Genomic DNA, 26,252 nt, shown 5'->3' on the forward strand with positions numbered 1-26,252 from the left:
AACTTGATATTACACCGAACCTTTAAATTAAAAGAACGAGTCGCGAAGTGCAGTAAGCTAACTACCGTCCAACGACTCAAAATAATTTTATCTTTTTTAAAAACTCAACTTAAATACATAACACATAACATAAATCACATAATATCACATGTATATTTGAAAACAAGTATGACAAAGATGCACATAACAATTATCACAACAATTCACATATTCAATATTTTTATTCTTATTAAATAAATAAATCTTAATATAATTCTTATTTCAAAATCTCCCGGTTATTATTTTATCATTATATTATAATGTGTAATATATATTATACCATATTATTATAAGCGAAACATGGTTTTGTTTGTTCGGTTGGTTAGCACCTTCTTAAAAAGTATGTTAGCACCTTTCAAAATAAATATTAAACAAATTAAATTTAACTAAAAAATTAAATCATGTATCTAATATAATTATATAAACTCTATGAATTATTATTCAACTTAATTTCTAATCGCACTCAATTTCTTTCTAACCTCTTTTATTGGGAACCAACCACTTCCAAAATTAATTTTAGTAATTCAAATTATAATATAACAAAATAATTAAAAAATCAAGAAAAAATTAATATTAAAAAACAATACCAAATCATCTACATACACAATTACTATTTAAGACTCCAACTTTCCTATCTAAAATTCAAATCCAAAAATTTTGGATATAAAATTAAATTTGTATCCAAATTAAAAATATTAGGTTCTATATATTCAAAATTTTGGATTTCGAATTAAATATGCATCATATCGGATTATTTATTTATTTTGCCATCCCTTTAATCTAGTTTGAATAAAAACTTGACGGTCCTTAACATCCCAATTGAGTACTTACAAGTCCAATGAAAAAGTGCAGCCCAAACACGAAAACAAGGCCCAAACAATGAATAGTTGTCGCGTGGCAACCATGAATACAAACATCACAACCACATATATTTGCTGTGTATCTCTTTCACTGGCGGCCCCCTAAATTATCTCATAATTCTAATCATCAACCAAATTAGAGCCACCTATACATACATTTTTCATTCCCTCAGCTTCCCCTTCGGAGATCTACGGTCAGCCCCTCTCTCTCTCTCTCTCTCTCCCCCCCCCCCTCCCCCTCTCTCTCTGCGTGTATTTAGTGTTCCGATGTAATCGATTCTTGACTTCTTCTAATTTCGCCTGATCTACACATATGCTTTTGACTTGTTTACATTTATGATCTGTATCTATTGCTACCATATGTTTCGAATTTATGCTTAATTTTATTTATCTTTAGGCTGCCAGTTCATTTCATTTTACTTTACTCTATCTTACTTTTGCAAATCTGATAAGTGTTTGTGTATGTGTGTTTTACAATACAGCTACACTCTGTTTGGTTGGAGGAAATGAAATGATTTGAAAATGATTTTTTAATTGTAAACAATTTTATAGTTGAAAGGGAATGAAAGCACGAAAAGTGAGAGACTTTAAACTATTTTAGAAACCGATGATTTTTTTATTGGAACTATGGTTTATATATGAATTAATTGAATGGAGATTATGAATATTTAGTTATTGACTCAAGCAGATTATTTAATTTTTTGTTTGAGTTCCTAATTCCTCCAGGCAAGTTGGAATTCCGTGCTATCAAAATTAACCTTTTATGATATTACTATGTTAGGCCTAAGTGTTTTGTGTGTGTGTGTGCGTTTATAACATTTTTAAAGCAGTAAATAAGGAATATTGTAAGATGTGTGTGTACATCTATGGCTTAGAAATCTCTTTGTGAATTCAAATTAAGAGAGCAATATGATAATTTAGTGATTTTTGAAGATGTTTAGTTGCAAATATGTGTTGTCGAAAGAAGCACAGGGAAATAGTTACACAACCTAGTGGGAACAATAATGAGTGATTGATTACTAAATATGAAATATTCAGGTTTATAATTTGCAGCAGTTAATGCTAAACATCTTGCTTACTGGTTGTTTTGAATTGCTCTTTCCCCTTCTATTCGTGTTACATACAAAAATTTATGCACTTGTTACCAAAAACTCCGTGCAGGATCTGAGCTCCTTCCGATGTCTAGTTAAGTTACAAGTTTTTGTCTTTATATCTAAGCTCTTTCCAGGGCACAGTTAATAACTCAATATTGACTTTGTAATGATTGACATCTCTGAAATTGATGCAGCTGATCTTTTAATCACTTGTGAATGTCTAAATTATCAGCGCCAGTCTATCTATCTTAGTTTTATCTCTTTCTTGTTGTGAATAACAGAGTAATTGGCTAAAATGGTTGGGGGTGGAGCAATTCAACGATTACTCAGGACAAGACTCCTATCTCAATCCACTGTAAGAACATTATCCTTCATTTCAGCTCATAATCTGCATATCTTGCAAAGGAATTTGAAAAACACATGGTATATATTGTATTTTTTCCATTAATATTATTTCTGGTCATCCACAATGCCACATATAGTGTGTTACTGTTGTCATTGTTATACTTTGCAGTCAATGTTGTACACTGTAGTGATAGGATTTGTGGAGGAATGAGGATCCAGGGCTAGTAGCAGATGGATTACCTTAATTTTTTTAATTTAGTTTTGGGATTATTACTTTTAGTTTCTTTTCCTTTTGTTCGTCACTCATAATGAAGTCTACATCTTTAACATATTATCTAAAAGAGCTTGTCAAAACTGGCTTTTAACATAAAGTGAAATGGAATTCAAGTTTCCAAATCCATTAAGTTCCTACACACTTAGAATTTATAAATTTGTAAATAATTTATGTAAGCAGTGTGGTACTTGTTAGAAAGAATTATGATATATGTAATTGCACCATTTATATTTGCATAAAATTATGCAAGTAGAAGTTTATATTTATTGTTCATGTTCCTTTAAATTCCCTCACGCTTAGAATTTGTAAATATTTTCCGTAAGATGTGTGATGTGTGGTACTTCTTAGAAAGAATTATGATATATGTAATTGCACCATTTATATGTGCATAAAATTATGTAAGGCGAAGTTTATATTTAATGTTCATATTCCTTTAAATTCCCCCACACTTAGAAGTTGTAAATTTGTAAATATTTTCCGTAAGATGTGTGACACTATTTGAACATAATTGTGATACATTTTCTTGCACCATTACACATTTCATGTTTTCTGTATGTGGGTTTTTATCATAGATGCCTAATTTTTGTATTAGTTCCCAAGCTTTTGCTGGATAAGCACCTTGAATAAGTATTTAGAAAGTCCATTTCTGTTTCACGTAATGACTCAGTGTAATTAAAGGGGGCATAGTAGATTGTATGAAATATTAGAGTTTCTTTTAAACCTGAACAAGAATTATGAATACTGATTGATGTTTTTCTGTCATCCATGCTTATGTTATTCACAGGGCCGTCCAGTTTTGTCCTCTCTTCTAGCTAAGAAAGATCAAGAGGAAGCTAAATCTGCTGGCATGAAGTCCCTTAGAGCATTTGCCCTTCTTGGAGCCGGTGTTACAGGGCTTCTGGGCTTTGCTACAATAGCTTCTGCTGATGAGTCTGAGCATGGTTTGGAGTGTCCTAGCTATCCATGGCCTCATGCAGGGATTCTGAGTTCATATGATCACGCCTCGTGAGTTACATTTGACATGCCATCTATCTTTTCATTTTTGTTTTTGCTTCTCCCTTGATCAAAGGCATATTTCGTAAGAATTGTATGGTAGAGGGTTTATTTCTCTTCGAGTCATTCAAGGTACAACATGGTCAAAGAAATATTATTATATGTGGAGAGTTTTAGCCTTAAAAATAAGTTTGCCCCTATGTATAGTAATGTTAGATCACTGTAGACATTTTTCTGTTACCTAAATCAGAGAACCAAACCACGTCGTTGCTGATCTTTGTGCACTGTTCTCAAATTTACTGCACAGGATTCGTCGTGGTCATCAGGTGTACCAACAAGTCTGTGCATCCTGCCATTCAATGTCCCTAGTTTCATATCGTGACTTGGTGGGTGTGGCATATACAGAGGAGGAAACAAAGGCTATGGCTGCTGAAATTGAGGTTGTTGATGGACCTAATGATGAGGGTGAGATGTTTACCCGTCCTGGTAAACTGAGTGATAAATTTCCTGAGCCATATCCAAATGAGCAGGCAGCTAGATTTGCCAATGGAGGGGCTTATCCTCCTGATTTAAGTGTTATTACCAAGGTAATTACTCAATTTGGTTTTGTTGTCTTGCATAACTTTTATGTTTATCAGAAGCATTTTCTCACCCTTCTCTCTTTTCAGGCTCGTCATAATGGTCAGAATTACGTATTTGCCCTTCTAACTGGTTACCGTGAACCACCTGCCGGAGTTTCTGTAAGTTTTTATATTAGTTTCAGTCACTTGTTCAAATGTTTTACTAGAAAAAAATAATATCGGAAGGTAGATTGCTTTACAACTAGTCCTTGATATTTTGTTGACTCGCTTTTTCTTATCTGTAAGATACCTTAGCTACTGCTGTCTGCTGCATTTTGCAAATTTGCCTTTTACTGGTATGAACCAGAGACTTGTTTTCCAGCAACATATTCCTAATGGCTTTACAGCATTGCAATATAAGCCACTCTACATTTGTAACTGTATAACATGATACAAACGAGGTTCTTTCAGGAGCACAACTAGACAACCTAAATATGTGAAAATGAGGCAGATAGTAAAGACCTGTGTGGATTTGTAGTAAGGAAGTACTCTCAGTGATATAGTATAACTAAAATTTAAATTCACAAATAATTATCTTTACCTGTAAACTAAATTTATTCTTACTGGACATGTAACCTTGGTCTGTCTCTAATATTTTGTTTTTGGCCGAATTCAACCAAGCTTCACAGTTTTTATTTGTTGTTCTGCACCTGTCGTAGTAATAATAAGTTTGTGTCGATGGATTAATTGTAATATCATATCTAGTTATAAAAACAATGGTTATGTATTTCTACAATATTTTATTTGATATTGCTCCAAGTTATAAAGAAAAAGATCCGTTTTAAATGAAAAAAGTTACTTACTTCCCTTGAAATCGTGCTGGTATGTAGGTCAGAGAAGGACTGCACTATAATCCATACTTCCCTGGTGGAGCTATTGCTATGCCCAAAATGCTTAACGATGGTGCTGTTGAGTACGAAGATGGTACTCCAGCGACAGAAGCTCAGGTTGGAATATTTTTTTTCCCTTTTTACCATTAAGAATAATTTGAGTTCTGTAATTAGAGGTTTATAGGAGTTCTGTATCATTACTTGTTCTCTTGTACTGCGGTCAACCTAGTATTCTTTTTCATTTTGTTGTTGCAGATGGGTAAAGATATTGTCAGCTTTTTATCTTGGGCTGCAGAACCAGAGATGGAAGAGAGGAAACTGGTGTGTACTCCCGCTTCTTCAATTCTTTATGTCTATACAAGATTCCTTAAGCCTTACATGTTGTAATTGATTACTGTAGATGGGATTCAAGTGGATATTAGTACTCTCCCTGGCCTTTCTTCAAGCAGGATACTACAGACGCTTGAAGTGGTCTGTTCTCAAATCCCGGAAGGTGATTGTTGACGTTGTCAATTAATCCAACCTCTTAATATATGATTTCCTAGTCCCCTGATGTCCTTGGGGGGCATGTTTTGGCACGCGGCAGTAATTATTTTGCAGGACAAGGCTTTTTCATTTGGCTGTTGTGCTGGTTATAGTTGTACTATAATCATATAAAATGATTTAGTTTTCTCAGTTTATAAGGGAGAATAAGAGCCCAGTAGATGTGCATACACTATAACCTTGTCTGCAATATGTCCTGTTTGGAATTTGTTACTAAATGAGCAGTCCTGGATTTTTTAGTGTGTTAATAAATGTTATGGCGCCGAATACTATACATTCATTTCCCAAATGGTTGGACAGTTTGCAATTTTCATAATATAGTACAATAAAATTGAAAGGATGAATAGAATTATTATAGAACTATAATATGCGGCCTTATCAATGTTATAAAAATTAGGAATCAGAAGAGATCGGCTGAGGTACCGACTTAGGGTTAATCGGAGAATGAGATTAATCGGAGAATGAGATTAATCGGAACGATCAATCGGAAGAAAAATCAGATGTATTTTATATTTTAATTAATATCCTTTTTAATAGTAATTTATAAGTTAATATATATTTATTAGTGTATTATATAATTTATATTTGTTTAAATTTAATTGAAACTCTATATTTTATATAATAATTGATTTGCAATGATCAATAAATATATATAAAAATTAATCGGATTTAAAAAAACAGATCCGTTGCGTTCTTGGTAGATAATAATTGGGTATTAATCGATAAATTCGGGAATCTTTAGAACCTTGGTATGACGTGATGAAATAAATTTTTGAGTAATAAGCTTCTAATCTTTTTGATAATTTTGTTCAGTTGAACCAAAAATATTAATTTATCTGTTTGATGTTACCATTGCTAATTTAACGGGTACTAAACTAGTATTTATAGAGAGTAATAATCACATATAAGTTGATTTGATATAGTGATTTATCCTTTGGTATTATCATTGCTAATTTAACGGGTAATAAATTAGTATAGTATTTATAAAGAGGAATAATCACATATAAGTTGATTTTGCTATTTAACTGGTAATATTTTCTTTTTAAAATTGTAACTCGTAAAAAGTATATTTACGGAGGACAACAAAGATATTCAAAAAAATTCCTATTCAAGGCCAGATAACTTAGTTTAAACATTTCATCAAAACTGACAACTTAGTTTAAACATTTCATCAAAACTGAACCTCTCTCGCCCAGCACGGATGAGGTTATCTGGAATGGTTATGTAACTTAAAAGGTCACTCGATGTGCGTTGTGGTGCGATTTGAATTAAAATCATAAATTAAATTGCACAAGTGATTTAGTCAAATTGTCAAATCACAATCGCATCGTATGAATCTTAAATTGCGTAATTCGTATCATGATATGGTGTGGCGTGTTTGAAGCAGTTTGAGAAAATAATAAATAATATTATTAAAAATTGATTTTGTTAAAATTTAAATTTCAAAATATTCATATTTAACTTAAATTTTGAGTTGAACTCCCAAACTACCGTAAGACTGTACAAAAATTCAGCAACCGCACAAAAACTTGATCGATAATATATTAGACTAAGTTGCTGATTAGAACATTAACAAATAAGCTAAAAAGGTCAAAACACAAGTTTGAGATATATACGCTGTATTTGATCACGTATAATAGAATGATATTCCTGATAAAGTAATTGTAAAATATGCTAGTCAAATATAAACATCAAATCATATAATTTAAGAACATAATATGAAACTTCTAAATATAACAAATAAATGTAATGCTATTAAAAAAATAAATAAATGTAATACTCTTAAATTTAAATAAATATATAACACAAAAAATATAAATCTTATTTTCTAAAATTGCGGTGCAATGCGATTTTCAAAAGCTCAACACACAACCTGCATCACACGGTTTGTGAAAAAATCAAACTGATAACTCCGGTGAGCGGGCGGCTCCGTCCGACGGCGTTCCTGGACCTTCTGTGCGTGGGTGAGGTGTAGCTGCTGGTTGGGCGCCTGCAAAACAACACCGGAAGGGGGGTTTGGCTCCCACGGCGCCTCCGGTGTGAGAATAAGAACATGCTTTGGAGAAGATGAAGGTATGCATATTTATGTAATTTAGAGGCTGCTGTGTGTGTGCGCGTATATGTGATGGTTGCTGTGTGTTTTTGAATGTACGAGAGTGTGTGAGTGTGTAAGAGTGAATATTTTCCAACCCCTAAACCCTTCAGCCTTGGAGGTATATATAGCCCCAAGGTAGGGTTTAGGGGTAGTTACCTCTAAATCTGGGCTGTTGGATCTTGGGACCAGAGGACGCCTGACTTGGGTGGATTGCTTACACGTGTCCAGGGGAGGACCACCTCCAGAGTGTCCTAACGGCCTCTGACACGCGCCGTGCTTGTCTGGTGTGTTGGTTGTTGATAGCTGTCATAGTCACGTGCCCACGTACCCTTGCTTGGCGGGTTGTGGGATGTGCATGTGTTTTCTGGGACCCCCCTCATGGTGGCTTGAGTCCTGATCCGGATCCGGATAGGCATTAGGTCCGGGTTCCGGGTTGGATCCGGATCCGGGTCATGGGATGGGCCTGGGTCTGGTCTCTCCATTTGATTGTACTGGGAGAGGGGGGTCTCGGTACATCGATTGAGCCCGGTATCCCATAGATCCAGGTTGATCCTTACCCAGGTCTCTTATATCCTATCATTTGCCTCCACTCCCTTATGCAGATTTTCTGGATGAGGGAGTAGATTAGAATTACGTAGTTGCCTTGGAGAAAAATTTCTGCTCCTGGTTGCCCCCAATCCAGATCTGGTGTAATGGATACCAATCCGGTTTAAGGTAGAATAGTTCATAAAAATTTCTGCTCCTGGTTGCCCCCCAATCCGGATCTGGTGTAATGGATGCCAATCCGGGTTTAAGGGAGAATGGTTGCTTCAGAAAAATTTCTGCTCCTGGTTGCCCCTCAATCCGGATCTGGTGTAATGGATACCAATCCGGATTGAGGTAGAATAGTTCATAAAAATTTCTGCTCCTGGCTGCCCCCCAATCTGGATCTGGTGTAATGGATACCAATCTGGTTTAAGGTAGAATAGTTGCTTCAGAAAAATTTCTGCTACTGGTTGCCCCCCAATCCGGATCTGGTGTGGTAGATGCCAGTCCGGATTAAGGTAGAATAGTTGCTTCAGAAAAATTTCTGCTCCTGGTTGCCCCCTCAATCCGGGTCTGGTGTAATGGGTATCAATCCAGATTAAGGTAGAATAGTTGCTTCAAACCTGTTTCCGGTTGTCAATGATCTGGATCATGGCTTTGGGTCCGGATCATGGGTTGTGGAATTTGAAGAGTTTTTAACTTGTAACGTCTTTTAGTTTTTTCCCTCCCACAAATTTGAGTTTTTATGCAGTTATTTCCTAAAAACTCGGCCTATAATGATTATGGGTTTTAAATGTGTTTTAATATGTATATCAAGGGGGTTTTTTTTCTTTTTTTTTTGTAACTGTTGGATGGGCCACTCCGTAGTCGCCACGTGGCAGGGGTCAGGGATTGCAGTGCCTATAAAAGGCTACCCCCTCTTTTCTTTTGTTTCTTATTCATATCCAAGAATCCCAACCGTTTCTTTTTCTTTCTTCGAAAATCTCCGGAGGGTTTTGCTGTTTTCTGGGCTATCTCTACCGCCGGCGTCGCTTTTCTTTTGGTTGTTCTTGCTTTTGCCGACTAATTTGTAAGTTTCTGCGCCTTGGCTTTTTATTTGTTTGTTCTTCGATTTCTCGAACTCACTGCATGCTTTAATCATCCTTCCGTGATATTGATGCGAAATAGAGGTTGTGATTGTTAGTTTTTGTTGGATTGGGTTTGTACGAGTTTGTTTTGCTTTTGACTGTCCAAATCTGTGGGTTTTGGGTTTTTTTGCGGGTTTTTGTGCGAAAATAGTGTTTTTGTTTTCGATTTTTCTGGGTTTTTCGATTGTGTTCTTCGTGTTCTTGAGGGAAATATATGTATGTATATGTTTCCTGTGCATTTTTTGCTTTTTGATTCTCGAAGTCGCTGTTTGTGGGTTAGGGTTTTGATTTTGATCCGGGTAGAGGGTAGAGGGTACAGGATCCGGGTTTGGGGGAAGTTTATGGTAGGATTGTATGACTTGGGTTTTTTAGCTGTTTTGGTAGTTTTTGGTTGCTATTGATCCGGATATGGGTGTTTACCGCAAAGGTCCGGGTCCATGGTTGTTTTGATATTTATTTGTGGTTAACATGATCCGGATCGTTGATGTTTTTCCGGGTTGGACTTGCATTGGTGGTCCGGATCATGATCCTGTAACATAACGTACCTGATCCGGATCGCTTAGTAAGACAAATAAAATCTGTAGGGCCCAGGCTAACTGACCTTCATTTTAATAGGTATATGGTCCGGACCAAGGAGCGAGCTAGGAAAATCTATAACTGCTATCCCAACTTTTCTGACGAGGAGAGTAATCCGGATTCGTCTGGTAGAGAATAGATCCGGGGCGAGATGGTGAGAAAGGGGTCCGGGTCTGTGAGAACGATTACGAGCTTCCGGTTCAAGAGGCTTCCGGAGAATTCGGTTATCTTCACTCCGAACGGCCGTTGGTCCGATATTAAGTATCACTTCGTTAGGAAGCCACCCGGGTTTGAAGATAGCATTTACTATACCCGGGTCAGATATGAGAGGCACGAGGATGGCCACCCGGGCGTTTATGATCAGGGCGCCCTGGAGGCAGCTTTTGCTTCGTTTGGGATCAGCCGGGATCATTACCAGCTGAAGGATTTTTATGTTGAAGCTGATCCGGGTGATATGGACAAGGCAATCCGGGCTGCTTTTCAATTGACTCCTGACATCGCTTGGAGGTGGCCCGAGCCACATGAGAGGATTTTCCATCGTCCCGCAGATGGTTTTGTTCCGGTCTGACTGGAGCATCTAAGGTCCGGGTGGAGCCCCCACTGCCATATTTTTCTAAAGCACCTGTGCAAGTATGTCTATAGGATATCCCCATGCAGATAACCCCGAATGGAATCAAGTCTATGACCTGGTTCATAGCTTTCTGCAACAAGGCCGGGCTCATGCCTACCTTCAAGTTGTTCCACCAGATATTTTATCTTTCTAGGTCAAGCCAGAAGCCTTTTTATGAGCTGAGGTTCCAAGCAGCAGAGTGTGGATTTGGTCCGGGTAGGTCCAAACCGGTTATGCACCAGACCTCTTTGAAACATTGGAATGGGGAGATTTTGATGTTGAAGGGGTACGATCTGGAGTATCTCCCTTACTTCACAGCTGGGGAAGTTAAGACGAAGTTCAACCCGGAGATCTTAGAGGGGGAGGCTGTAGACCAAATTAGGAAATTTTGTGGTAGTCTCGGGTTCCAACCAAACCGGGATACCTTTATGAACCATAAACTCCTGTTCCAACTTGGCTGTAAGTTCTTTTTTAACCTGTTTTTCTTATTGATCCAGGTCCCCATCCCCGCTTGTAGATCCGGATTACCTTCCTTTTCCTTGTAACTTGTAATTTTTGATCCGGATCAACGCCTATTTTGGTCTTTGATCCGGGTCCCTCTGCTTTTCCTGATGATCCGGATCAACGTCTATTTTGCTTTTTTACTTGTAGCTAATTTGCATAAAACGTCTTCCCATGATCCGGGCTTACTGCAGTATTTTATTTCCGGATTTGGTAGTCTTTACATTTGTATCAATCCTGTGCTGATAGTTTTCTTTTCCAATTTTTCAGGTTTGCCGCATTACAACCCTGCATCCCGAGCCATAATGTCTTCTTCAGCTTATGCAGCAGCTTTTAACTCCCTTGGGTTGGCCTACAAGACAACAAAAGGGGCTCCTGGGACTGGATCCGGGTCTGCTGACGTAGAGGGCGGAGTCGAGTCTTCACCCTCCGGAATGTTGCTGATCCGGTCAATGCGCCTCTGGCCGAGGATCCGGACGTCCAAGAAATTTCAGAGGATGATCCCCCTTCAAAGAAGAGGAAGTCTGCCCCGGGAAAGCCTCCCCGCGGGAAAGCTATTGTTGCCGACCGGGTCATATGCGATTCGGAAGGGAAAGGCCCGGATGGGGGTCTTATCCGGATAAGGACAAAGAGCCTTATTGACCTTGCCGGGTTCATGTCCAGTATCCCCTCCGAAGACGACTGGGAGGAGGTTGAGGGATATAGCATGGCGGCTTCCTTGAAGAGGGTCACAGGTAAATGGGGGCAGGTGATTTCTGAATTTTTATGCTCTTAGTTCCGAATTATGCCCCCCAATTCATTTTGTGCTTTGCTCATAAATATGTTTTTTTTTCTCAGCTTGGGAGTGCAATATCCATTTGTTCCGATGTTGCTTTCACTGAGATCAAGGAGGCCAACAACCGGACTAAAGCCGAGAAGATACGTTCCGATACCTTGAAGGGAGAGATGGAGGAGGCCCGGGAGGGTTTCCGTGTAGTGGAGTCCGGATTAAATGAGAAGCTGAAGGATTCCGAGGCCCGGGCTGAGGGGCTGGCCAAAGAAGTGGAGAGGCTTAAGGCCGAGCTTGTTGCTAAAGAGAATTTGAACAAGGAGGCTATCATTGCTGAATTCAAGGCTAGTGATGTTTATGACTTCGAGGTTGCTCAGGCCGGGGTTCCCGAAGTGCGCAGGTCCTGGGTTGTTGCTGAGCGCCATATTAAGACTGACCCCTTGGCTTCCTGGGAGAGCTTCATCCAGGAGTTCCTTGCTGCAAAGGCCGCGGTGGAGCAGGGCCAGGGGGAACCGGAACCCTATGACGGCCCGAGTCCCAGCTTCCTCTAGATCCGGACCAGCTTTGCAAAGCTTCTCGGGCCCAGCCCTTATAATTTCATTTTCTGGGATTTCCCATTCTCGTACTTTGATTTGAACTATTTGTAATATTTGGATTTGTTCTGGGTTGATTGCAATCCGGATCCTGCTTTGAACTTTTCTTCCTTTCTAGAAAATACTTGCTTTTCTCCCATCTGTTGTTTTTTTTCTTTTTTCTTTTATGAGCAATCCGGATCCTGGCTCTATTGCGCGAATGATCATGATCCGGGATGTGGCTATTGCCCCTAACTCGGATTGGGTTTATATCAGGGTTGGTCCGGGTATGGAACCGTATTCGGGTTGATGTAAGTACATAATGGATGGCTTGTGATCCGGATCTGGCGGCTTATCCAGGTTGATACTGAATTTTGTGCTTAGTGTACTTAGAAGATTTAAGTAAATGATTGTTATTTCTAATTTGCTTTCAATCCGGGTATAAAACCCACCCGGGTTGATGTTTGCTTTTTGCTTGTATGTACTTGGAGGATGCAAGTACATAATGGGTGCTTGCAACCCGGATGTGAATGCTTATCCGGGTTGTTGTTTGCTTTTTTGCTTTATGTACTTGGAGGGTTACCTAAGTACATAATGGTTGTTTGTAACCCGGATTTGAATGCTTATCCGGGTTGAATTTTGCTTTTAAATTTGTTTTCAATCCGGGTATGTCTAATCCGGATTGGTGATTGCTCCATTTACTTTGAAATTTTCTAAGCAAATAGTGGTTGCTTCCATAACTGGTAATCTAAAAGTAATAACTTTCTAAGAAAGGAAAATTCTTTTCGTTGATTTGCAAATTTTTTCATACAGAATATAGGATCATAGATTGGTTGCTTGCTATAGGCTACAAGTTATGGTTTCTTTTGGTTGCTTTTTCTACTGGTAAAACTTTCTGAGCCTGAGTCCATGCCATGTATTTGGTACTTCAGACTCATCCATGTTCATGAGCTTGTATGTTCCTGGCATTAGAACTTCCTTGACTTTGTATGGGCCCTCCCACTTTGGCATTAGCTTTCCAGTGTTGGTGGGGTCTGAAGCTTCTGTATCTCGAAGGACCAGGTCTCCAACTTGAAAGTTTTTGACCCGGGACTTCTTGTTGAGGTGCTCTCTTATTTTCTGTTTATACTTTTCCATTCTTGCCACTGCCTGGTCTCGGACTTCATCAATTAGCTCAATATTCGTTCTGAGCCCCTCCTCATTCGCTATTTCATCAAAGTTGATTGCTCGATGGGAGGGGGATCCTACTTCGATTGGTAGCATGGCTTCAGTTCCATAAGCCAATTTGAAGGGGGTTTCTCCTATGCTTGTTCTGGGGCTTGTTCTGTATGCCCAGAGTACATTATGCAATTCTTCTGGCCATTTGGTTTTGCTTTCCCTGAGTCTCTTCTCTATCCCCCTGAGAATTATTCGATTTGTTACCTCAACTTGGCCGTTTCCTTGAGGGTAGGCTACTGATGACTTCTTGTGCCGGATGCTCCTTTCTTGAAGGTAGGATTCGAATTATGAACCAACGAACTGCGGACCATTATCTGAGACCAGTACTTTCGGGATCCCAAACCTCATCAATATGTTGTCCATGAACTTGATGCAGTCTTGTTGGTTTATTGTTCTCATTGCCTTTGCCTCTACCCATTTTGTCATATAATCAATTGAGACTAGTAAGTACCTGAGGTCTCCTCTGGCCCTGGGAAAGGGTCCCATGATATCAATGCCCCATACAGCAAATGGGATTGGTGACAAGATTGAAGAAGGTAGGACTGGGCTCATCCGTGTCACATTGCTGAAGAGTTGGAATTCCTTGCATTTTTTCACAAAGTCTATTGCATCCTGGTGAATAGTGGGCCAGTAGTACCCCTGCCTTATGATTTTGTGAGCTAGTGCTTTTGCGGATATGTGGTCCCCGCAGATTCCTTCGTGAACTTCCATGAGGCAGTACTGTGCCTCTCCTAGGCCTATGCACTTGAGGATCGGGGAAGAGAAGGTCCGGCGATAGAGTATACCCTCTTCGATGAAGAATTTTGAAGCTTTTGCCTTTAACCTTTGAGCCTTCCCTTTATCCTCCGGGAGCTCTCCCTTCTCTAGGTAGTTAATAAATGGAGTCATCCAATTTGGGCCGTTATCTATTTTCATGACTTCTTCAGATTCTGTGCTCGGTTTCTGCAATTCCTCGAAGTAGACGGAACAATCCAGGTCTGATGAATTTTGAACAAGTTTAGATAGTGCATCAGCTTCTGAATTCTCCTCTCTGCATATTTGGATGACTTGGATTTTTGGTATGGAGGCGAGGTAGCTTTGGACCAGAGCCTGGTACTTGGCTAGAACTGGATCCTTGGCTATGTACTCGCCGTTTGTTTGCTTTACCACGATCTGGGAGTCGCTGTAGATTTTAAGATCCTGTATCCTGAGTGTTCTTGCTAGCTTCAATCCTGCGATCAAGGCCTCGTATTCTGCCTGGTTGTTTGTCGCTGAAAAGCCAAAGGAGATTGCTGTTTGGATTGTGAATCCTTCTGGGCTCTTTAGGATGAGCCCGACTCCTGATCTTTCATTTGTTGAAGAACCATCAACTTTGAGGGGCCCAGGCTTCTGTTTCTTGATCTGTGTTTCTCTCAGGGTCAATGCTCATGGGCACGGGCTCTTCATCTGGGAAATTGCATTCTATGATGAAATCGGCTATAGCCTGGGCTTTGATTGCTGTTCTAGGGATGAAACTCAAATTGAATTAACTTAGCTCAACTGCCCAATTTACCAATCTCCCTGAGACATCTGGCTTGTGTATTATCTTCCTTAAGGGTTGGTTAGTTACAACCCGTATCTCCCTTCCCTGGAAGTAGTGTATGAGCTTTCTGGATGCTGTGATCAAGGCAAAAGCAAACTTTTCTAGCCTCGGGTATCGGGTCTCCGCATCTTTTAGCACTTGGCTCACATAATAAACTGGTTGCTGTTTGCCCTTCTCTTCCCTGATCAAGGCTGCTCCAACTGCCAGGGCCCTGCTGATAGGTAAAGGGATAGGGGCTCCCCGGGTTGAGCTTTGGTTAACACAAGGGGTTGGGAAAGGTACCTTTTGATTTCTTCAAATGCGCTTTGGCATTCTGGGCTCCAATTAACTTCTCTCTTATTGGTTGCTCCTTTTAACAGGTCGAAGAAGGGTAGGCATCTTTCGGCTAGCTTGGAGATGAATCTTCTTAGTACAGCCAGTGACCCTGCTAGCTTCTGCACATCTTCTTGTGTTCTGGGGGCCTTCATCTCTTGGATTGCTTTTAACTTTTCTGGGTTGGCCTCAATCCTTCGGTTGCTTATCATGAATCCAAGGAATTTTCCCGCCCTTACTCCGAATGTACATTTTTCTGGATTGAGCCTGAGTGAGTATTTTCTCAAGTTGTCGAAGTATTCTCTCAGGTCTCCTATGTGCCCGGGGATGCTTGTGGATTTTGCAATCATGTCGTCCACATAGGATTCCAGGTTCCTTCCAATCTGGTCCTTGAAGATTTTATTCATTGCCCTTTGATATGTTGTTCCCGCATTAGTCAATCCGAACGGCAGCATTACATAGGCATAGACCGCCCTGTGGGTGATGAAGGCTGTCTTTAGAATGTCTCTGGGATTCATCTTGATCTGGTTGTACCTCGAGTAGACGTCCATGAAACTTAGCATCACGTGCCCAGAAGTTGCATCGATTAATTGATCAATGTTTGGCAAGGGGTAGGGGTCTTTGGGGCATGCACTATTCAGGTCTGTGTAGTCGATACACATTCTCCACTTTTCGTTTGCTTTTTTCACCATTACTACATTTTCCAGCCATTCCGGCTACTTGACTTCGCATATTATTCCGAATTTGAGTAGTTTTTCGATTTCTTCATCGATTGCTTTCTGCCTTTCTGGGGTAAAATTTCTTCTCTTTTGTTTGGCTGGCTTCCTCTCGGGGTTGACGTCCAAGCTATGCATCGCTATGGATTCATCCAACCCGGGCATGTCTCTTGGTGTCCATGCAAATATGTCAGGGTACCCTTGGATTAGTGATACCAGGTCATTTCTGAAATTAGCCTCGAGCCCGGATCCTATCTTTATCTTTTTGGAAGGATCGCTTTTATTGATCAGAATTGTTTCCGTTTCAACGGATGCCTCTATCTTTGATTGATCCATGTTTGATACCATCTGCTGTATCCGAGCCTCTGTGTTCTTCTTCATATAAATCTGAGCCTGGGCTGTCATCTCTTTATTGTTTCTTTCTTCAATCATTTCTGGGTTGGTTGCTTGCACAGTAGGGTTGGTTTGGCCAAGGCCTAGGCCCAATTCAATCCCTTCTGTGACTTGGTTGCTTTTTTGCTCTTCTGAGCTTTGTTTGGTTGCTTTTGGGTCTGAGAGGGACTCTATGATCTGAACTTCTTTTCTCGCATCATCCCTCGAGTGTGGGCGATGTTTCTTAATACTTTGCTATTTCCAGAGCACCACAGCCTTTCTCTTGTTGTCTTGATGAGTTTCAGCCATTACCAGAGCCTGGCTATAACATCTTTCAGCTACCTCATAGTCTCCCTTGATTTCTCCTACTCTGGTAGGAGTTGGGAATTTGATTTTCAAGTGTGATATGGAGGTGATTGCTTGGATCCTAGTCAAGGCTGATCGCCCGATTATGCCGTTGTAGGATGAAGGAGTATTGATCATGTAGAACTTTATCACATGGGTAACTTGGTTTGAGCCCGATCCAAATAGAACTGGTAAGTATAAAGTTCCCTGGATCGGGACCAAGTTCTTTCCGAACCCATACAGAGGGTCCTCTTGGCATTCATTGGAGCGTACGCTCCCAAGCTTCATCCTGTCCACAGTATGTTTGAAGAGTATGTTTACTGAGGATCCATTATCAATCAAAATCCTTCTTACTTCGTTGTAAAAGATATCAAGTGTTACCACCAAGGCTTCGTTGTGATTCGGGTTGACCCCTTCATAATCCTTGCTGCTGAATGAGATCATCATCTCCGGGTAGGATTGAATGGAGAACACCTCATCTCCTGAGCCCGGGCTCCTAGGGGGAGAGTTTGAACCTCCCAGGACCATATTTACCACATTCTTACCTTTTCTTTGCCTTTCTTCTCTCTGATTTTTCTCCCTTGAGATGTATTGATTCTGGTTGCCTTTCTTAACTTGATCTTCAATGAAGTATTTTAAAGAGAGACAATTTTCAGTCTTGTGTCCATGGGTTTCATGATAGTCGCACTGCCTGTTGTAAGGCCTGCTCTCTGGGGGAGTCTGCATTGGCTTTGGATGATAGTATAATGGCTTTCCCTTGATCTCCTTCAGAATCTCTTCCCGGGTCCTATTTAGTGGTGTCCACTCTGGCTCTTGCCTAGTCTCCCTTGCCTGCCTAGGTGGACCGGGATCACTTTTGGATTCTGTTTTAGGATCCAATCTTTGGAATATTGGGGTGTTTTGTACAACATTTGTTTGCTGGGTTTGGTTGCTTTGTTTGAACTTTTTCTCCTGATGGTAACCCCCTTTCGGTCGGTTATCAGAAGATTTGTTCCTGTTCCCTCCATTCCGAGTCATTCTCATTGCCTGGAGAACATCCTTTTCTTTTATAAACCGGGCTGCCATAGAATAAGCAGCGGCCAGGCTTTGGGGCTCCTTGTTTATCAATTCCACAATATACCTCTCATTATGTTCTGGATCCAGGTTTTTTCGAAATATGCTTAGAGCCTCCCTTTCATCGAGAATCGAGACTTTGTTGATGGCTTCCTGGAACCTCCGCATATAGGCTGAGAGTGCTTCGTTATCATACTGGCGGATTGTCTCCAGGTGGCACATGTGCATTTCATGTGTTTTATTGGCTCTGAATCTTCTAAGGAAGGCTCCTCTGAATTCTTTCCAGGAGTGGATGCTTCTTGATGGGATTCTGCTGAACCATCTTTGAGCCCCCCCTTTGAGGGTGGAGGCGAAGAATCTGGATTTCGTCAAGTCATTGTAATAGTATATCTGAGCTATCTGTTCAAAGTAGTTGATGTGCTCTTCCGGATCCCCCAGTCCATCGAAAGAGTCGAAGTTGTAATGTTTGAGATTTTTCTGTCAAGGGATGGCTTCTAGGGAGTGACTGAAGGGCGTGAGGGTCTCCCCAACTTCCAACCCAGAATCTTTCTCCATTTTTCTCTGGAGCTCGTAAATCATGTCTTTGAGATCTTTCTGACCCTCCTCTTCGTCATCAGAAATGAGTTCGGGAGTAGGGTCCCTCCGAGTTCTTTTGCCTCTTGTTTTGGCTAGGAGTCTCTCCTCCTCCAGCTGCATTCTTTTCTGAATTTTTTGCTCCAGCTTTTCCTCTTCTTCCTTTCTTATCTTTTCTCTGATTTCTTCTAACTTTTTCTTTCTGGTTGCTTCTGTCTCCTTCTTACTGGGGTCCTTTTGATTCTTCTTTGCCTTTGCCCCAATTCGGTCGAAGACAGATCTCCTGGATTGCTGAGAGTCCCCGGACTCTTCTTGCTCATCATCTTGTTTAAATTCCATCTGAGCCTGGGCTTGTTCATTTCTGTAGAGCCTGATTGCTTCAGCAAGTTCGTGGCTTGTTAAGTTAGCCATATGCTCATCTGCAACTGGAACATTGGTGTACTTGTACAGATTGAGCTCTATGACATTTCTAGCATCCCTTACCGGGGTATGCTGCGTCAGTGGTTGCTCCTGGAAGGTTTCCCTATCTCCTCCAGGTTCTTGAACTTGAGAGGGGTCTTGATCCTGAATATGGGTACTGGCGGAGGGCCTACCAGCTGTACTTTTTCCTGCTCTTGCCATTACCACAAATGTACAAACAACTGACCAAGATTTGAGGCTACAAATGTGGATCTGAGGTTGCTTTTTTGAAGGTTACAAAAATAAATTTCCAGAATAACAGCAAGCAAACTTTCTGGGTTTTGCTAACAATAATACTAAACAAGAACAGCAGGCTCTTGAACACAAAAGAAAATATGCAAGCTAAAACAGTTCTGGGTTTTTAAAATTACCAAGACTATCAAACCCCAGGCTTCAAGATTATCAAGATTATCAAACCCTAAACCAAAACTTAACAAACAAGATCAGGCTCACACAAACGTGGTCTAAAGCAACAAGCTCACACAAACGTGGCTATGGTGAAAATTCATATTCAAGAAAGGGTTTGGTTGTTTATGTTCTTACAGGTTTAAAAGTGGACTCTCTCAAGAGTTTGCTGATGAAGATGAATCCAGGGGCACCGAGACCCAAGGATGGAGCGACCCCTCCTTCTAGCGCCAAATGATAACTCCGGTGAGCGGGCGGCTCCGTCCGACGGCGTTCCTGGACCTTCTGTGCGTGGGTGAGGTGTAGCTGCTGGTTGGGCGCCTGCAAAACAACACCGGAAGGGGGGTTTGGCTCCCACGGCGCCTCCGGTGTTAGAATAAGAACAGGCTTTGGAGAAGATGAAGGTATGTATATTTATGTAATTTAGAGGCTGCTGTGTGTGTGCATATATGTGATGGCTGCTATGTGTTTTTGAATGTATGAGAGTGTGTGAGTGTGTAAGAGTGAATATTTTCCAACCCCTAAACCCTTCAGCCTTGGGGGTATATATAGCCCCAAGGTAGGGTTTAGGGGTAGTTACCTTTAAATCTGGGATGTTGGATCTTGGGACCAGAGGACGCCTGGCTTGGGTGGATTGCTTACACGTGTCCAAGGGAGGACCACCTCCAGAGTGTCCTAACGGCCTCTGACACGCGCCGTGTGTTGGATTTTAATCGCAGCGGAGGCATGGTAAAACACTTTTACACATATAAAATCCAAATAAAAGCATATAAATCATGATTAAAACATATGAATCGATTACTAACCTTTAATAGCGATCCAAAAGCAATGATCAGAGATCCTTAGCAGTTGCTCCTCAAACGTGAAGCACTCCACCGGTATCCACCAAGAAAACGACGTTAAGGAGGAGGAGGAGGTGGAGAGAATTAGGTTTTTCTAAAATTTTTGGGTTAGAATAAAAATAGGGTTTATAATAGTATATTTATAGGCAAAATTTTCAGCTGAAATTTTCCCATAAAATATTATTATTATTAACCCATTTATTATTCTCATTAATAATTAAAACACCTTTTAATTATTAATCCTTTTTTAAACACTTTAGAAATAATTCTCTCTCTTGATTTAATTTCCAAAAATTAAATTCTTAATTAATAATATTAAGAACTTTTCTTAATTAATTTATAATCAATTAAATCTCATTTAATCAATTATTAAATTTGCCAATTAATTATTTATTTCATAAATAAATAATTATCAGCCATTATTAATTAATTCCTCCACCATTAAATCATTCTCTTTTTATGGTGTGACCCTGTAGGTTCAATATTAAGCCGGTAGTAGAAATAAATAATAATAAAACTATTTTATCATTATTTATATAAATTCTCTAATTTATTAAATATGATTAATTAATTAATCATATTTATTCTACATCGTGAGGGATACTTCTCAACATATCGCGACTATCCGGATAATACGAATTCACTACTTAGAATACCAAGAACCTATTCAGTGAATAGTTACCGTACAATAAACTCCTTCTACCCTACAATGTCCTGATTAAATACAAGGCATGGATCTCATGTCAAGCCTATTTAATTTAATCACTTGCTTACCATTTACTATGCTTAGTTCTATGCAAATTAGAAACTCCTTTCTAATTTCATTTACTCTGGCCAGAGATTCCTGAACTAGCATAAGTGGATCAGTCTTGAACATTCGCTTCCTTCACTGGAAGGGGTAGATCCTTTATTGATCATACACTATCTTCGTGTACAAATTACTATACCTAGTAGAGCCCTAATAATTGTCCCTGGAGACTAAGAACTAAACCAAAGCATAGTTCAGTGTACACAAGATGACTATGATGACCTCAAGTCTAAGGATACTTGTACAACTATCACTATGTGAACAACTGCTGACACGTGAGTGAACTCCATCAGTTGTTCAGCTGTGCGAGTCATGTTTAGTGAACTTATTCTGTAATAAGCACCTACATACTAGCTATAGTGTCACCACACAAATGTCTATGAGAACATACATCCTTCATAATGAAGCAAACATAGTATGTACCGATCTTTGCGGATTATTAATTACCAGTTAGTAATCCTATGATCAAGAACTATTTAAGTTTAGAGTTATCATCTTTTAGGTATCACTATTATGATCTCATCATAATCCATAAAAAGCTTTACTCTAAACTATGGTATATCTTATTTAAACACTTAAATAGATAGAGCCCGTAATAAAAACAAAACAAGTCTTTTATTAATATCAATGAAATCAAAACATATTACATAAAAAGTTATTCCTAAATCCTAATACATGATTGGACTTAGGACATATTCCTTTCAATCTCCCACTTGTACTAAAGCCAATCACTCTGATATCTAATACCCATCTTGTCTTTATGACGATCAAAGTGACTCTGAGAAAGTGGCTTTGTGAGTGGGTCTGCTACGTTGTTATGTGTGTCCACTCTCTCGACGTTGACATCTCCTCTTTTAACAATCTCCCTAATCAGATGAAAGCGTCGCAGGACATGTTTGGAATTTTTATGAGACCTAGGTTCCTTGGCTTGTGCTATTGCTGCGTTGTTATCACAATACAACACAATAGGCTCTTCGACGCTAGGAACAACTCCTAACTCAGAAACAAATTTCCTCATCCAAACAACTTCTTTTGCAGCCTCACTTGCAGCTATATATTCTGCTTCCGCTGTGGAGTCAGCCGTTGTCGACTGTTTGGAACTCTTCCAACTTATCGCACCACCATTTAGAGTAAACACGTACCCTGACATGGATTTGATATCACTCTCTGATTGAAAACTAGAGTCAATATAACCCTCTATTTTCAACTCAGATTCACCGCCAAAAACAAGAAAAATGTCCTGAGTCCTTCGCAAGTACTTAAGGATGTTTTTCACTGCTTTCTAGTGGTCTTCACATGGATTGGACTGATATCTGCTCGTCACACTAATTGAATAAGCAACATCAGGCCTTGTACACAATATCGCGTACATGATAGATCCTATTGCTGAAGCATAAGGAATCTTACTCATACGCTCTCTTTCCTCGGGTGTCTTAAGAGACATTTTTTCGGAAAGGGACACTCCATGACTCATCGGTATGAGACCTCTTTTGGAGTTTTCCATGCTAAACCTTTTAAGCACTTTCTGGATGTATGTACCCTGGGTAAGACCTATCATTCTTCTAGATCTATCTCTATAGATCTTCATACCGAGAATGTAGGATGCTTCTCCCAAGTCCTTCATGGTGAAGTTCTTTGATAGCCATACTTTGACTGATTGTAGCATCGGTATATCATTTCCTATAAGAAGTATGTCATCCACATACAATACAAGAAATGTTACCGTACTCCCACTAACCTTCTTGTAGACACATGGTTCATCCATGTTTTTGATAAAATCAAACTCTTTGATTGTCTCATCAAAACGGGTGTTCCATCTACGAGAAGCTTGCCTTAAACCATATATGGTTCGCAGCAGCTTACACACTAGGTGTTCATTTCCCTTGGAAAGAAAACCTTCCGGCTGTGTCATATACACTTCCTCCTCAAGTTCCCCATTGAGGAAGGCCGTTTTCACGTCCATTTGCCAGATCTCATAGTCATAGTAAGCAGCAATCGCAAGCAAAATCCGAATTGATTTTAACAGGGCTACAGGCGAATAGGTTTCATCAAAGTCAATCCTTTGTCTTTGATTAAATCCTTTTGCCACTAGCCTAGCCTTATAGGTCTCCACCTGGCCATCTGCTCCAATCTTTCTCTTATATACCCACTTGCACCCAATAGGCTTAACACCTTCAGGCGCTTCAACCAGAGTCCATACTTGGTTGGTATACATAGATTCCATTTTAGATTTTATGGCACTATGCCATTTCTCTGAGTCAACACTACTCATAGCCTCATTATAGGTCTTAGGGTCGTCTTCATCAATGATTGACAACTCATTGTCATTCTCAATGACAAGGCCATAATACCTCTCAGGTTGGCGATACACTCTCTCTGACCTACGAATGGGCTGTTCCACAGAAGGTTGTTCAGTCTGAACAGGTGTTTCCACTTGAACCGTAGTAGTTTGTGCTTCTTGAACTTCATCAAGTTCAATTTTGCTCCTACTGTTTCCTTCAAGGATAAACTCCTTTTCCAAGAAGGTGTCATGTCTGGAGACAAACACCCGATGATCGGTGTAAAAGTAATACCCTAAAGTCTCTTTAGGATATCCCACAAAACTACATTTTACGGATCGAGATTCCAGCTTATCTGGGTCAACTTTCTTGACATAAGCTGGACATCCCCAAATATTAACGTGTTTAAGACTCGGTTTCCTTTCTTTCCATATCTCATATGGAGTTTGAGGAACAGATTTGGAAGGCACCTTATTCAGTAAATATGCTGAGGTTTCCAATGCGTAACCCCATAGGAATACTGGAAGATTCGCATAGCTCATCATGGACCGAACCATGTCTAACATAGTTCGATTTCTCCTTTCAGATACCCCATTCAACTGTGGAGTATATAAAGGAGTCCACTAGGAGACTATACCATTTTCTTTGAGATAATCTCGAAACTCTCCATTCAAGTATTCACCACCTCGATCTGATCGAAGAGTTATAATACTGTGTTTGGTTTGTTTCTCCACTTCATGTTTATATTCCTTGAACTTTTCAAAGGCTTCAGACTTGTGTTTCATCAAATACACATATCCGAATCTAGATCTATCATCTATGAAAGTAATGAAGTACGAAAATCCTCCCATGGCTTGCGTAGACATTGGTCCACATACATCTGTGTGTACCAATCCTTGCAAATCTACAGCCCTCTCTCCATGTCCACTAAATGGAGATTTGGTCATTTTACCCAATAGACAAGACTCGCATGTAGGATATGATTCAAAATCAAAGGGGTCTAGTAACCCTTTCTTATGCAATGTCCGAAGTCTATTTTCACTAATATGACCTAGCCTACAGTGCCATAATTAGGTCAGATTTTCATTATCTCGTTTTCTTTTATTAGTTTGTTCAATCTGAAGTAAATCATGCTCTACGTCACATACATACAGACCATTATTTAAAATTCCACGTCCATAAAGAACATTATCTCTAAGGATAGAACATTCATTATTCTTAATAATAAATGAAAAACCATCCAAATCCAACATAGGGATAAAAACAATATTCCTCACGATAGAGGGAACGTAATAACAATTATTCAAAATAATAGTCTTGCCCGTAGGCATATGTAAACTAAATGATCCTACAGCTATGGCCGCAACCCTTGCTCCATTGCCCATACGTAGAATTACCTCATCTTTTTCAAGATTCCTACTTCCCTTTAGTCCTCGCAACGAATTGCAAATATGAGAACCACAGGCGGTATCTAATACCCAAGTAGAAATTTGACCTAGTGACATATTAACTTCGATCATGAACATGCCTGAATCAGAAGCGGTAGTCTTACTACCCTTCCTCTTCTTCAATTCTGCAAGGTAAACCTTGCAGTTTCTCTTCCTGTGCCCTAACTTGTTACAGTGAAAGCATACAGCTAAATTAGGATCAGTCAACTTGTGAGCATCTAGTATGCTCCTGAGTGATAGTGCAGAAGACATAATATAGTAAATCTGTAAATGATAAACACATAACAACACTTAGCAAATATTCGATTTCATTTTTAAAATACTATATGAATCGGGTCTTTATTCATAAGTGGCTCCCACTAGTTTATCTAATTTATTCAACCCCCTACGTGAAAAATTAAGCATTCATAATGCTAGTGGGAATAGGGATCCTACATTCCATTACACAACCCCGGCTGTAGCACGAACCACCATGTAATGTTCAATAGGCAGACAACTCTTGTCAATCACATCTTATGTCATTCCCTAATCAAACTTTAGCCTCTTGAATAATTGAGTCACGGCTGTGGCATGACAAACTCAATATTCTAAGTCAAGTCTAACCCAACATTCCGTACAATTGAATCAGTCCCCAACGGCCCACGGCTGTGGCACGTACCGACCTTTAGATTCTAATTCAATGTACACATCTCTATGTAATAGACAAGTATTTCTTATTTCGAAATCAAAGCCCTCGGCTGTAGCACGAACCGACAATGATTTAAAAATAAGAACTACTTTCTATCATGTTGGAAGGCTATGACCAACACAAGCCCGTTGTATCATTGGCCAATTACTACCTGATATTATTTAATTTTAGAGGGATTATATTACGTTATAATCATAATCATATTATAAAGAGATTCTTCCTTTTAAATTAAATATTTCAAATCAATAATCAATAATCAATAATCAGATGATTCCCAAATCGGGTCGAGCATTGTCAAGAGGCGTCACTTAATAACCCTTTCTTACAGATAGAAAACTGTTGTTGACAGAATTATCCTTTCTCTCATATCACAAATTCATATTCAATTACGTGTTTCATAAACACAAGAATCTCATGATTGTATTCATAATATTATTAGTAAGGTTATGAAAAAATTTCACTATACTAGATTGTCTAACAAGCGCCTTATGTTCATTTAAGTTCACCTAAATCTATCATCGCATGATAAACTAAGCATATATCACATATATAAACATGAATAAACATCAAGGTAGACATGTTACATCATCTAGCATATTAGTCTAAGCATTATACATCTCTATGTATCACATGAAGCATTTAAAAGCAATTAAAACAGTTAAAAACAGCTTTAAAACACTTTTGGAAATATAAACAGTTCAAAACTTTTATATAAACTAAAATTTGATCACTCCATTAGATCCGTCTCGGAAAAACGAATCCAACGATATATTACACGCCTAAAACGGAGTTACGAAACT

General features: G+C 39.5%; 1 protein-coding gene across 1 annotated transcript; it reads left to right on the forward strand.

Moving 5' to 3' along the window:
- Positions 1–943: 943 nt before the first annotated feature.
- LOC141718023 (cytochrome c1-2, heme protein, mitochondrial) lies at positions 944–5,872 on the forward strand. The gene is made up of 8 exons (XM_074520353.1): positions 944–1,093; positions 2,275–2,348; positions 3,397–3,617; positions 3,913–4,192; positions 4,274–4,345; positions 5,056–5,172; positions 5,311–5,376; positions 5,456–5,872. Exons 2-8 carry the CDS (start codon positions 2,289–2,291, stop codon positions 5,570–5,572), a joined length of 933 nt encoding a protein of 310 aa, XP_074376454.1. The 5' UTR covers positions 944–1,093; positions 2,275–2,288; the 3' UTR covers positions 5,573–5,872.
- The last annotated feature ends 20,380 nt before the right edge of the window (positions 5,873–26,252 follow it).

This window comes from Apium graveolens, chromosome 4 (assembly GCF_009905375.1).
Source record: "Apium graveolens cultivar Ventura chromosome 4, ASM990537v1, whole genome shotgun sequence".
In the NCBI taxonomy this organism is placed as follows: domain Eukaryota; kingdom Viridiplantae; phylum Streptophyta; class Magnoliopsida; order Apiales; family Apiaceae; genus Apium; species Apium graveolens.